At 33.9% G+C, this 15,006-nt stretch overlaps 2 protein-coding genes across 2 annotated transcripts in view; both read right to left on the reverse strand.

Moving 5' to 3' along the window:
- The window catches only part of LOC133322276 (ADP-ribosylation factor-like protein 8), a 167,764-nt gene that overhangs the window by 34,926 nt on the left and 117,832 nt on the right, over positions 1–15,006 (reverse strand). The window lies entirely within an intron of this gene.
- Positions 7,144–15,006, reverse strand: part of LOC133322272 (tyrosine-protein phosphatase vhp-1) — a 39,123-nt gene continuing 31,260 nt past the window's right edge. Inside the window, exon 5 of the mRNA XM_061531284.1 lies at positions 7,144–8,012. Within this exon, the coding sequence (XP_061387268.1) occupies positions 7,144–8,012 (869 nt within the window). The remainder of the gene's footprint in view (positions 8,013–15,006) is intronic.

Genomic DNA, 15,006 nt, shown 5'->3' on the forward strand with positions numbered 1-15,006 from the left:
TGTCGAAGTAACATTGGCAATGTTGCTGCTCAGGTTGTTATTTGTAGATTTATTATTATTACTATTATTGTTGTTGTTGCGGTTTTGACTTGTCGTTTCTTCTTCTATTTGATGAACTTTTGCTGGGATTTCTTCTTCATCATCGGAGATAATACGATTACGAAGACTTTGATTCGATGGTTTACTGGAAGTTCTAATTGATCGGGAGAGTTTATTTTTCCTTTTCAATTGTTTATGTGTAACATTCGCTTCACTGTCGGTTTTATTAGTCTCTTTTTCATTGTTTTTCGCTGTCTTTTTTGTGTGTGGTTTCTTGAAGGCAAATTCGTTAGAGGTATTTATTTCCAGCTGTAAAGTTTCCTGGATTTCTTCAACTCTAGATTTGTTAGTGTGTTTCGAAATTGAAAAATGTTCATTGCCTTCTGATGTACGATCTGATCTGTTTGGTTGTGCAGAAATCTTGTCCTCCATGTTTTTAGTTTTACTTCGATCGTCTTTCGAAATACCTTCTGATGTGTTTGATTGTGCGGAAATATTTTCCTCCAAGGTAGCATTTTTAGATATCGATTTAGTTATATTTTGCCTGACGTCTGCAATTCTATCTGATGCGCTAGGTTGAGCGGAAATAGTTTCCTCCTCTATGGTAACATTTTTAGATTTCGATTTAGTGTTACTTAATGTCATATTTTTTCTTCTTTTTCTAATGGGCTCTTTGTCTGCTGTATTGGTTTCATTCTTATTTCGAGAACAGATGATTGAAACCGATTTCTTATCTTCATGGGAGCCTTCTGGTATTTCAGTTTCATTTTGTTGCAGTGTAATCGATATACATATGTAGCTGGGTTTTATTTGTCGCTTCTTTTTCATCACATTTTCTTAAGGCTTGTGAATTTTCATGATAATCTTGAGGACTGGACTCCTCATCATTTTTATATTCTACTTTCAAACTTGTAGCCTTTTTAATTGTCTTCACCTTTTCCTTCTTCGATTTTGAAAGGCTGTTGCTTTCTTCTACCTCGTTTCCTTTGTCATGATTTTCTGAGTCCAAGTTCTTTTTATTTTTTGCCAAATTCTCTTCATTTTTCCTATTGCCAACTGTTGTTGAATTGTAAACTACTTTACAATCGGTACATGCTTCCTCGGCCGCTAAAGTTGTTGATGGTTCAACATTGGTAATTTCTCCGGAATTGCGGTTCTCTTTTTGCTGTTTCTTCATTTGTTCGATTTTGTAGATATCTTCGGATTCCTTTAAAGCAATTTGTAACTCCAACTGTAAGCTATCATTGATAGAATCCAAATCATTATTCTTCTTTGACGACTTAGAAGTTTTCTTTGTGGCCTTCTTGGATGATGGCCTTTTTCTTGCGGTTTTTTTATTTGTATGCTTTTTTTTCTGAGATCTTTGAAATTTTCATTTCAGGTTTCTGAGGCATAGATGGCACTGGTTCTTTATTTCCGGATTCATGTGTTTGAGTTTTATTATCTTTACCATTATGGTCTTGGTCTGCTGCAATGGCTTGCTGCACTTGGCACTTTGCTGAAGAAGATAGCTGTGTAGAAGTCATCACAGCTGACTCTTTTTCAGGTGAAAAACTATTTTCTACAATCCATTCTTCCGTGGATGTGTCGGCCAAGTGTCTGAAAAAAAAAACAAAAATAAATTAGTTTAATAATAGGTTAGGTTGAAGAGAGGGTTGGATGATACCAACACATGTCCAACATGAGAAGGACATACACATAAGCCAATTGAGGACTCTTGTGCGCTCTATAAATGCGGAGAAAGTCAAGAATTAGTGAAAGTTGAGATTAAAAACATTTGGGTTTGATTGCCCAAATGAATCTAGGAATTCCGTGTTTTTTGTGAAGTCCTTCAGTCTTCTCCATTCACACCTCCTCAGATCGATTTGTCCGTATTCACATCTATTGTAGGTAGTGGAGTAGCACTCCTGACTAGTTGATTTGCTATCTTGTTGTCTATGATTTTTGTCCATTGCGGTCCACCAGACAACAGAAGCGTTTGTTAGAATTGGTCTAAAAACTCTCTTATCTTTGGATTGAAACCCCTACGGCTCTTCTACAGAAATACCAACATATATGGTCCTTGTCAGCCCTTTGCTGTATGTGGTCTTTCCATTTATGTTTCTTGTTTAGTATTACTCCCAGATACTTAACATTGTTTGATATGGCTATCGTTTTGTTTTGGAAGATGGGCTCTTCGTACTGACCTATTTTTGTCTTTCTAGTGAAAAGACATATCTCAGTTTTTTTCCGGATTTACTTTTAAGCCCCTCGGTTTTGCCCAATCGTAGGCGATTTTTAGCTCCATTTCGGCTTTCCTGCATAGTAAATTATGATTTTTAAGAAGTATTATAACATCGTCTGTATAACAGACTGGTTCAAACCCTTCATCGGTTAAGTCCATTAAGAGTCCATTTATCGTAGTTACCCACAGGAGTGGTCAAAATCTCCCAAATTCCCTGACCTACTTTGTCTCGTATTGTTATGTCATGTATGCTACAGCTAATCCATCTATTCCTTAGCATATAGTTAACCTAGTCTATGATTGCCCGGTAAACTTGGAAGGTATCTAAGGATTGGATAAGCGTATTAGTGCTTACATTGTTTAAGGCTCCGCGAAGGTGCCCTCAATATAGTGTACTACTTCATGTAAAGCGGTGTCCACTGATCTCACCTTTTCATACGGATGTTGTTTGTATTTCAGCGGATCATTGGGTATACTGCTCTTTATCATGGTGTCGATTGTATGTTCCATGGTTTTGAGTAGAAAATAAGTTAGGCTTATTGGCCAATATGATTTTGGTGTGGCGTAGTTTGCCTTGCCGGGCTTGAGTATTAAATAAAAAGGGAATATGTTGCAAATATTTCCGAACTTACTTATATTTCTTGCATAGCCGTTGCTGATCGCAGCATCGACATTCGGATTCCTTTCGACATGAACGGTTGTCCAAACGTTTTAATGATTTCTTCACCGTCATCGTCGGTTGGCGGAACGAATCTGGTAAAAGTGGAGTATGGTAGAACAGTCTGTGATCACTAAGCGCATACATTGGCGTGTTATGACTGCGATATTGACGATATAGTGAACGTTTTATTGTTGCTGTATGCGGTGTCGGGTGAGCCATAAAACCCTGGCGTCCTGGTGGTGTCACATATTTTGAGCAGTGCCATTCTGGGCAGCACATTTTATATTTTCGATGATAGCTTCCGCCATGGTCATAACAATTATCCGAATCAGATGACGATTCATCCATTGCGCTAAAGCTATTACTGGTTGTACGTTTGCGTAACACTTTACGCCTCCTGGTATTGGTAATGACATGTGCGGTGGTGGGTATCATATATTGATACATGCGATTGAAATTTTTATGAGATCTAGCCGAACGATGATGTATTTCATTATAATTGTAATTATCCATAGCTGCATCTTTGGCTAACCGACGACGTAGTCTCAGCTCATTTAAATATGAATCCGCCAACTCATTTGGATCGTAACCACCATATTTATCTCTCAATGCCTGGCGTGTACTCTTAACCATTCGATAGGTTTTTATCATCATTGTAGTGGACGCCAAATTTTTAATATTCGCCCTTCTACTCGATTTGATATAACGTGCCGTTTCACCGGAATTAAATGAAGCATCCGAATCGCCGTTTTCATCCTCAGGTTGATAGCTCTTCAATGGCAGCATACTTGGGAAAGGCAAATGTTTTAAATGTCGAACATGATTGTGAGAAGGTATTCTTCTATCGTTACTGCTATCGACCATGGAAGATAAATCACTTGAAACATTCCCTCCACCTCCACCACACAAGGAATTATTTCTTCTCAACCAACCGCCAACTTTTTCTTCAATTTTCTTAGCATCAAATGTATTTAGAATGCGCTCCCACCCAGCCTCCTTCATTTTACGATTGTGTTCATTAATTACGGGTAATGTTTCATTGAGCATTCCAATTAATTCATTATTTGCTCCATTATTCGTGGAATCTGCTGGCATCAAAGTTTTTTTGTTTATGCCACCACCAACCATCAATGATAGACGTGTCGAATTGGTAATATCTCGCAAGGCCTCCGCATCAACATTATCCTCATAGTTGTCATCTTCCATTGACGCTAATGCATCATCGTCGTCGTCTTCCTCTTCATCCTCCGGGGAAACTCCTATAAATTCCTCTATTTTGTCTAAGGCAATCTCACTTTGATTTTCGGATTCTTGGATATTCTGTAAAAGAAAACAAAACTTAACTTCATTAAATATTGTTGGTTTCATTGCTGAAATTCCCATAGATTTACGTACACCAAGAAAAGTGGCCCACAATTTGGAACGTTCATAACTCAACTGCTGTAAACGTTCCAAGTCTATAATTATTGCAGTTTCTGCAGCAGATATATTCATCGTTTACAATTTCTTATGTGTCCTTTAAATTTCACATTCATATTTATTAACAATTTGAATAAAAAAATTATTTACAAACAAAAAACAATCTTATCTTAATGGCGTCATTGCCGTGTTTGTTTTTTCTCTTGCCTTTTTCACCGATCCCAGATGAAAAACGTTCCACCTGTTACGAATGGGATGGGATAAGACAAAATATCCGATAAAGAAGAAGTCAAATGGGAGAACCGAATGTTACGAATGAGGTGGGATGGAATGGACACCAAATGGGAGCTGAATTGTTTACGAATGATGTGGGATGGAAACTAAAAAGAGAACTGAGCCATACTGAAATGTTAATGTGTGACGGCGTTGCTGACGTACAACGATCAGCTGATTAATAAAATAAACTAAAAGCGGCTTGACATATAACATTTAATCAGGATCAAATGCTGAAACGGGTTTTATTTTCTGAATCAGACTAAATTTACCATACAAAATTAAATCATCGTGCAGCAGGATTTATTTTAAATCATGATCGAAATCATGATACTACTGAGGTGCAACGCGGGTTTTGTTCGAAAAATGCAACTCTCACACAATGTACCAAAATTTGCAACTGTTTTCACATGCTGTTTGATTTTAAATTTAACGGTTGCCAAATGAAAATTAAAGAAAAAAAAATATTTGTAAAATGTTATGTAAATGTCAAATGGATGATATTTTGACGGCGTTGCTTTTTACATTGCATGCATTGCGACGTTGCAATTTTTAATTGGTAGCATTATTGCGTTGTTTTTTGACGCCGTTGAAATGTTTAATAGGGTAGATAGTTTTATATGGTTGGACTTTACCTACTTTACCAGAAATATTACTAATCCCCATAAAGCAGACTAACGAAAAGGGGGGTATTGTCATCTGGAGGATATTCTAACATTTTCTATATCAACCATCATTGAGGAAGTAGCAATGTTTGTGCAAAATTTGAATGTCCTACTGTGTTCCCTGATAACAAGTTTATTTTACTATAAGAAATAAAACCCAATAATTTTTTTTTGTATTAATATTTATATAGTTCATTTAATTTTTTTCTCTGCGGATTTTCTTTTTTCCAAAAAAAAATATTTTCTTTTTTAAAATACATACATAGGTAACATAGATTTTTTTGTTTCAATTGTATATATATTATGTGTATATATAATATATGTATGCCTTATTGTGTACATAGTAGTATATGTATAGAGAATGACTTAGGGACTATATGTTTTTTTTTTTAATTTTTTTACATATATTTGTTTTTAAGAACCCCACACACACTTTCGAACGCCAAAAAAGAAAAACAAAATAAATAATAACAAAAACGAAAGATATATCAGAGTTGTTGTTTGTTAGCTACACAGAGGAAAATTTAGTCAATATTCGTATCTAAAAAAACAAGATTAGTTTAAACATAGGATAAATGACTAATTATGTATGCATATGTCATTATATACTATATATGTAAATTGTTTTTTGTTTTGTTTTACAAATATCGCTGCTCTTGAATATGTGTGTTTTTGTATTTTGTATTTATTGTTATTGTTTCCAGGTAGTAGTATATATATTATATAAGATTTTGTATATAAATATATATGTGTTTCTCTTTTTTATGTATATATGTAATTAATTTTTTTTATTTACATAAATCACAAATTTAAATTCCAATTATATAGAACGTATTCAAAAAAGTGTTTGAAAATTCATTTGAAAAAGATACGGGTTTCTATTTGTAGTAGAGGGGGCCGTGGGGTGTTTCTTGCTTTTCTAGTGGGGTATTTTTTATTTTCTAAAAAATAGGGGTTTTGTTTTTTTTATAAATTAATCATATAACTATAAACTAATATTAAAAGAAATAAATAAAACAATGTCCTCCGATTTGTATTTTAGAGTTGCTTGGTAAATTGTATAGATATATATTTTTAAGGTTAAAATCTTAAAGGGTATGGGTCCTTTTTTACTATATATATATGTATATGTAAAGAAAGTTTGTTTGTGTAGGGTTTGCTTGCTTGGGGGGCTGGCTGGCTAGCTTTTATGTTGGTTTGTTTGTTGCGGGTGATGTGTTTGAATGAATTTCCCAAATAGGGTTTTTTTGTTGTTTGTACATAGGTTGTACGTTATAGTTACGTATGCTAATAAAAATTAGTTTAAAACTTAAAACAGTTTTGTCCATAAAAATAGATGACTTCTTTGCTCGCACTCTCAAATCTACGACACAAGGGATACAAATTTTAAAATGGCAACCCCGTTTGAGCTCCTTATTCATTGAAAGGCTCTCTTCCAAGGTCATGGAGTCTTTAAAGACCATTGCCTTTCTGTTTTTTTTTTGTTCTTGTGGGGATTATAGGGAACCACAAAAATTTCAAAACTAAAAATTCTCAGGCTTATAAAAACTTCTAGTTTTTCTTCTTTTTGTTGTAGCCATAACATTGTGTTATGATACCTTCCCGCACACCTCTCTTGTGGGTTTGTGGTTTTGTTTCCTTCACCTCCTAGTCTTTATCACATACAATGTTGTGTAGAACGTACTGGTCTCTCTGCGGTGGCTATGTTGGTTTTATATCTGTTTAAATTTTGTATCCCATTGTTGTTGTTTGGTAGGTTGAATTCAGCAAATGTCAATATGCAGAAAATTATGCTTTCTCGGTTTTGTTTTTTAAATTACTTTCAATAAAAATAAAACAGGAACTGCTTTATTAGTAAAGTTTCAATCAGTATGACTGCTGCTGTTGCTATTGGTGCTACTGCTGCTAAAGCCCATGGCGGCGGGGGCCGCCATCATTTCACATGAAGGTGTTGCGGGTGGTTCTTTACATATGGGACTTATGCCGGCGCTGTGTATTGTCATGCAGGATAAAGATTTGGGTATGGGGGCGTAGGTTGATTGTAAATTAAGCCTTAGTTTTGCTGGTGAGTTGCGTTTGAAGCGTGAAGGGCGGGTAGCACTTAAATGATTTGATGATGATGACGCTGCTGCAGGTGATGGTGGCGAAAGTGATAATGACAACGATGACGCTGAAGAGGATGATGACGACGACGAGGCTGCCGCCGCAGCTGATGTTGATGTGCAGGGTGTCTCATCTTCGGGTGTTATGGGCGGTGAGGTAAGCCTTGATGAACAATTACTACTGCCGCCACTACTGTGACCACTATCACACTCATCCAAATCCATCATTGTATCATTGCATTTTGTCGATGTGGGTGTTACAATTGTTGTGGGAGTGATGATTGTGTTGCAGGACTTTTCGCCATTTTGTTGACATTTCTCATCATCGTCCTCATCATCATTATTTTGACTAGATGGTGGTGTGGGTGGTAATGGTGCTGCCGGACAACTAGCTGGTGATATGGGTTCCAGAACACCGCTTAACCTTAAACTTTGCTCCAATTCCAATAGCTGACCCATAAAATTTAAATTCGGTGATATAATTGGTCGGGCCACCTTCACCAATTTATAGGCTTCCAACAGCGATAGCGATTTATAGCGCATAACATAGGCAATGGCAATTGTGGCACTGCGAGATATTCCCGCATGGCAATGTAGTAAAACTCGCGAACCAGTTTTACGGGCATCTTCTGCAAAGAGAAAAGGGGAAGAAAAGAGGATTTGTGGTTAGAATTTTAGTTTTGAAATGCATATAAAAAATAAATAATTTTTTAGAAATAAAAAAGAATCTATAGTATAGTTCATTTAAAATTGCATATTCCCATCCCTGTACTTTAAAAATGTGTTGAGAGAGTCTCTCTTCATTTAGCTTTGACATGTTAAAGAGGAAGGAATAACAAATAAGAAGTTTTTTAACGATTCTAAAGACAATTTTCAAAAGATTTTAATAAATTTTGATATATTGGATCCAAAAAGATTATAAATTATTATCCTGCGATGAATTTTAAGGATTATCATAGTAAAAAATCCTGAAAGAAATCAATGAATGGCGGTCAATAGCAAAGAGCGTTATTTTGACATACCTCAAAGAGGCAATGCAAAACAGGCGGCAATTATCGATTATTAATTAATCGAAATGCATTATAGTGGGATGCAACGGAAAAAATGGCCACAGAAAGCTAATTAATAATAAATAATGGGAAAAAAATTCTTGAGATCCATGGAGATTAAACTGAGAAAAAATTCTAGGAATAGCAGATAAAAAAATGTAAAGGAAAATAAAACAATTATTATATATATTTTTGAACAGATTTTAAAGAAATACACTTATTTGGATCCGTGTAGAATAAAACGTTTCACAAAATGAAGAAAATTTGGAATTTTCACAAATAAAAGGCAAACTGCTGCAACTACTGGGAACATTTGTGAAATATATAAGGACAATGTAAAAAAAACTTCCATTATTACAAGATTCTTGCAGTTTTTGGACCAGTGCAGATATGTTATTCGGTAAGAAAGGAATGCATTATAGATATAGAGATCCTAATAAAACACATATATTTTCAGTCAAAACCCAAAATATGGTAAAAAAAAGTATCAAAATTCCCACTACTATTCCCTCCTGTAACCAAGATTCCATTTATGTAGAAGTATGCCAAAGGCTAATAACATTGTAAACAAAAAAATTGACAAATAGAAATGATTCATCCTCTACTACCAACACAAAATAATACTACCCACCACCATCGCCAACTTCCTTGTCGACCATTATTGGGTAGCCGTGGTTGTTGTCGTCGTTCATATACCCCCTCCCGTACATCTATCCAACAATTTGTTGATATATTCCAATTTCGATTACATTTATTAATATCATAAAGGCTGTAACCCCACAAAAAGGAGTAGTAGAAGAAGGAAGAGTTGATGACGACTACTACCACGCCACCACAAGTTGAAGGTCGTTAATACAGAGCAGGAGGAAAAGTAGAGACAAAAACAAAGCAAAACAAAATATATATTTGTACACACATAAATATTATTAATGTTTTTTCTTTCTTGTGTGTTTACAGGCATTTTTAGCCTTTGAATGCCGTTGCTGCGGCGGCGGCTGCTGCTATTTTTACGTCAAAACAACGCAGTTCGTTCCGTACTGTTGGAAGAAGGCGCAATTTATTGTATGGCAAAATACAACATCGGGTCGTCGCTTCGTTGCTCTTGTGTGCCAGTCAGTCAGGCAGCCTGAATGATATTGTATGAGTCATCAATATACATTTTATATGGCAATTTCTTGTCTCATCACCAAACAACCATCCTGTGACCAACCAACCAGCCAGCCCAAGTCAGTCAGCCAGTCAGGGGCTATTTATAAAATAAGTGTTTTTGGGGGGTTATAATGGCTTTTTCGTCACAAAGACACCACACGGCCGATGATACCGCCAACACCAACATTTTTATCATATATATAAAAATTTCTGGCAGCAGCACCTGCTTCATCATTCTTTTTAGATTGTTTTCGTTTATTTTGGTTTCAATTTTATTCTAGAGACCCCAAAAACAAACATAAAAGAAAACGTAACGAAACCTCAACATATTGAGTGATGATGGTGATCATCATCACGAACGACCAAGTCTTCGTCATCCCAATAAAACAAACAGACTGTTTGTTGTCCATTTGTCTGTCACAGACGGATAGCAGTCTGTCTGTCTGTAATGTGTGTAATGATTCATAATATAATGTAGCATAAGCAGAAGAAGACGAAAAAAGGTAGTAGCCAAAAGGAGAAAAATAGAAGTTCGTCGTCGTTCGCTCATTCACAACGATTTCACTTTGGATTGTTTTTACAAAAAAAGAAAAAAACTTCATTTAATTGTTTTAAAAAAGTTTTGATGAGTATGAGTCTAAACAAAACCAGAGAGTTTAGAGTCAGAGTGTGTTTCTTATTGGCAACGGGAAATTTGGAAGAGCATTGCATAAAAACAAATAATTGTCATTTTGTGCCATTAGCCGCTAACTCTTTCCTTTGGTTTTGCACGCCGGCGAAAAAATATGCCACTGACTCCTGACTCTCTGGTTGTGTTTAGATACTATCACTTTATTTTCTACTACTACTAATATTTTTTAAGAGTTATCAGTTATCATTATTATTATTTTTTGCATAGTCGTTCGCGTCGATTATTTTGTAGTTGACACACGACGACAACTACATGCGTACATAGAGAGAAGCATATATATGTTATTTGTTGTTGTAGTGGCCTCTACTTTTTTTTTTGAATTGTCAACCGATAAGATTACTGACAAATTGAATTGAAATGACAACATCCATTCTTATTCTTATCATCCAGAAAAAAAAACAAACACATTCACACACAACAATTGCTACATACATATTTATTATTATTTTTTTTCTATTTTCTACTATGAAATAACACAAAATTCAAATTCAGACACTACCACTCATACATATTAATGAAGATGATAAAGGGGACGTATGGACGGACAAACATTTTGTAGATATTTTTAAATGAATGACTTTTAGAAAAAAAAATCTCAATATTTTTTTCCAAATCAAAAATTTGTTATATAAGATGTTTTACAAAAACAAAAAAATCCTATTTAAGAACAAATTGTTTTGCCATGACAAAAAAGGATGAGGGGGGATGTAGTTTGAAAAATTATCTTTGATTTTGAGTATAAATGATATGATTTTTATAACATTATCAATGAATAAAATATAATTACACATCTTCTTAGAAACAACTCATGGTACAATTATAAAAGGTAACAGCAAGTCCCAGCTGATTTGATTCCATCGTAATACTAGAGTCAATATGAATTTGACAAATTATGTTTTTAAAAATCACCCAACAGGAAAATTGGGAACGCATACAATTCAAAATTGTTCATTTTGTTCCTCCCGTATTCATTTTACTCAATCTGCCTGTTGGGAAAGTTTGAGGAAGCAAATCTTTCTTCATTGAATAACTCTCAATTCTCTGCACTTTCATATGTGTTACACATATAAGTGGCAATAGCTCAATTATAGGAAAGATGTGGAAGCGATAGAAATATAAATTTGATAGATTTTCATTCATGTTTTTCAAATTTTATTTTGAGGATTCGAAAATATTTTATTTTCAAAATAAATATAATTTATTTGTTTGTTTACATTTTTCTGTCAAATGACGTTGACACTAGTATAACTTACAAAAACAAATTTCCATGTGGTTGTTGTATCGTTTGTTGTACAACAACACTTGCTGTTACCTTCTATTATTATACCATGGAAACAACTATATCATTCAATTATTAATTCGTTTACATTTCTTTGTGACAATTTTCTCCGTCTAACTTTGTAATATATTAATTGATAATCGATAATTGCAGTCAGTAACAGGAAAAAAATTGTTTTTAACCCCCTACCATAGTTTACAAATTTTACAAATCATTTTCCATTAATTAATAATATTTGCAAACTTTATTAATTAATAAATGCTAAAAAAAACTTTTAAATTAAGCATATTTCATAGTTTTGATAATAAACTCCTTCCACCCACTACACAATTCAATTCAAATCAAATTACAATTTTCCATCTCTACATTAGAAATGACATTTGGTTTGTTGTCCTGTGCGAATGTTCTCTCTCTCCGACTTTTGCACAGCATTTATATTGAGGAAATTTTAAATTAAACAATAAACATAACTTTTATTATTTCTTGTTATCGCACACACTCCCTCCCTCCTCCTCCTCTTCCTCCTCAACATCTTTTTCAATTCAATGGCCCCAAAATTTGATCTAAAAATACAATTTTCCATATCTGCTTTCAAATGTAATGGCAGACAACATTACCTTTTTCGAGTCTATAGCAAGAATAGAGAGCGAGAGAGAGAGAAAGTGATAACATATGAACAAAATCATAACATGCATTAGTGTTCTATTAAAAAGCTATGTTATTTAACTACTACCCCTACCTTTTCTAATGATTTCTATATACTTTTGCTAATTATCAAAACTACGTTTCTTCCATCTAAAAATAACAGTTTGACAATCCTTATAGAGTCTATCTCACTCTCTTGCTCCGTTAGCAACATGACAGGGTGGCGAAAACAATAACAATCATTGTCACTTCAATTGCAGAGGGCGCGCAAAATGTTATTTCTTAATCAGCAAACATTTAAATAAATTAAATTATTTAATATTTTCTAATTAAATGATATAATTAATTAAATTATTTTATAGTAATAATTACAATGAATCAATAGCAATAATTATTTTCCATAACTGTTTTATAATAGTGAAATGGTAAACATTCTACATACGCGCCTAAAACCAATACAGAGAGAGAGAGAGCGAGAAGAGAATACCCTTTTCTTGGCAAATATAAATTACCTATTTGTGATCAAAGAATAAGATTAATTGGTGTGCTATTAAAAAACAATGTTGGTAAATTACAACCCTCTCCCCTTTTCCCCCACTTTTGCTAATTTAAAAAAAATACACTAATTAAACCTATTTAATTTACCTTTAGCAAAACTACATTTCTCCCACATTAGAATTACAGTTTGACAATCCTTATACAGTCTATCTCTCTTGCTCCGTTAACAACATGACATGGATAACACCAAAGCCCTTGTCATTTGTAAAAGGACGCGTTAACATTATAGAGGAGCAAAGTAAAAGAAATGACAAAAGCCTTTTGACATTTAAATTGCAAAAAGCGAGCGCAAATAGTGTTTCTTAACAAACAAACATCAAATTCGTAATTTACAAATAATTAAATTACTATTTAAGTAAAAAATTATAACAAATTAATAAGAACATTAAGAAAGAGAATGGAATGGAAATAAAAGTAATAGAAGAATAAACGTGCGCAGCATTAAACGGGCACACAATGAGCGAGCTAAATAATGATGAGGTGTTTAAAAATATATTTTTTTTTGTTTTAAACATACATACAAAACGTACTACATACATACGACGACGTACATACGTAGATTATACAAAATATATACATACATCAAGTATTTAGGTAAAAACGGTGTGTGTAGATGGATGTTGTTGATTGTTGATAAATATACACCAAAAATAAGCTCAAATGAAAATAAGAAGAAACAAAAATATACAATATTCGAAACATTTTGAACAAAAAAGCTAAAATCGAAAATATGATTCATCTATCCATCCAACCGACCAATCTACCATCTATTAAACCGACCAACCAATCCAACCATCCATCCCATATTGATGTTGTAGAATTTTTGTGAATGGTTGGTCGAATTGTCTGTTAGACGTTTTGTCTAGCTGGCGGGTGGTTGGGCGTTTTTTGTTGTTGTTGCATTAGTCGGTCTATTTTGTTCTGGTTATAGACGAAATGTCGTTTGCACCGAAATATAAACACACTCACACACACTCCATTATAATGATTATTATATGGAGTGTGTCTTCTTCTTATTATTGTGTTACTGTTTGAATGTATGAAGAAAAGTAAAGGGATGTAATGGGGGTGGTGGTAGGTAAAAGTGTGTTCTAAGAGGGTTGCACATGTGTCTATAGCTACATAGGCATTAGAGTACATTTGCTTAGGAAAATGACAGAGCTTTGACAGGTTAGAAAAAAAGAAGAAGAGAGGAGTAGGTATGTAGGGTACTCTTTATATTCTATATAACACCGTTAGAATAAACACTTCAAATTCATTTCAAGTGCTCACCATTTGATTTTGTGAGGTGATAATAGAATATAGAGTTGCCAGGTGGTGACTTAAAAAAAATGCAAAAAATTCTCGAAAGTGATGGAAATTTCCAAAAAGGGATTTAAAATTCTTTTAAAGGGCATTAATACCTTAACACGATAATTGAAAAAAATGCATAAAAAATTAAAAAACAAATAACAAATTACGAAAAAAGCTTTATTATGATAGATGACCAAACTGTATAAATATTTAGAGAGCTGTTTTTCCCTTGCTTATCACACATATAGAGCAGGAGCATTATTGTTATTATTATGACCTTTGCTGTTTAATCTTATCTCTGTCAAAGTATAGTAGCCAGTCAGCCAGCTAGAGCCCTTCACAAATGTTCTTTATTTTGGAAAAATAACACAAATATTGTGGGGTGTAGTGTTATCTTAACAGAACTGAAAAAAAAACGGCGATGAAGTGACTCAGCAAACGATTGTAATCGCCGTTTATAGATTTCGTTCTTTTTTATGACACGTAGGAAAATCTGAAATGCGTCATAGGATTTAGAATATATGTACGTACGACATTACATTAATGTTTTTATGATATGGGTATTTTTATTTATTACAATTATAAATCAGATAGTCAGACAGCCAGTCAATCGGCAGTAAAGAAGTCATCGACCAAGAATACAATAATTGATCATCATCATGGAATTACACGAAAAGAAAATAAAATTTCCGATTCTAAACGGGGACATTTTTTGTAGAAATGAGTAATAGTATAGTACATTTCAATTTCTCATCACATTCTACCCTATACTTGATCGTTTGTAAAACCCCCCATGAAATGTCATCCACCATGAAATGTTAGTTTGACAATCTCCTCATTAACTCTATCTCTCACTTGCTCCGTTAAACACAGCACGGCAAGCAGAAAACAACAACCTTTGTCTTTTCAATAGTAAAAAGCGCGCGAATATTATTTTTTAATTAGCAACCTTTAATATT

The sequence above is a fragment of the Musca vetustissima genome, unplaced genomic scaffold (genome assembly GCF_032173495.1).
Source record: "Musca vetustissima isolate MV318-11 ecotype Yass unplaced genomic scaffold, APGP_CSIRO_Mvet_v1 utg24602, whole genome shotgun sequence".
Taxonomy (NCBI): domain Eukaryota; kingdom Metazoa; phylum Arthropoda; class Insecta; order Diptera; family Muscidae; genus Musca; species Musca vetustissima.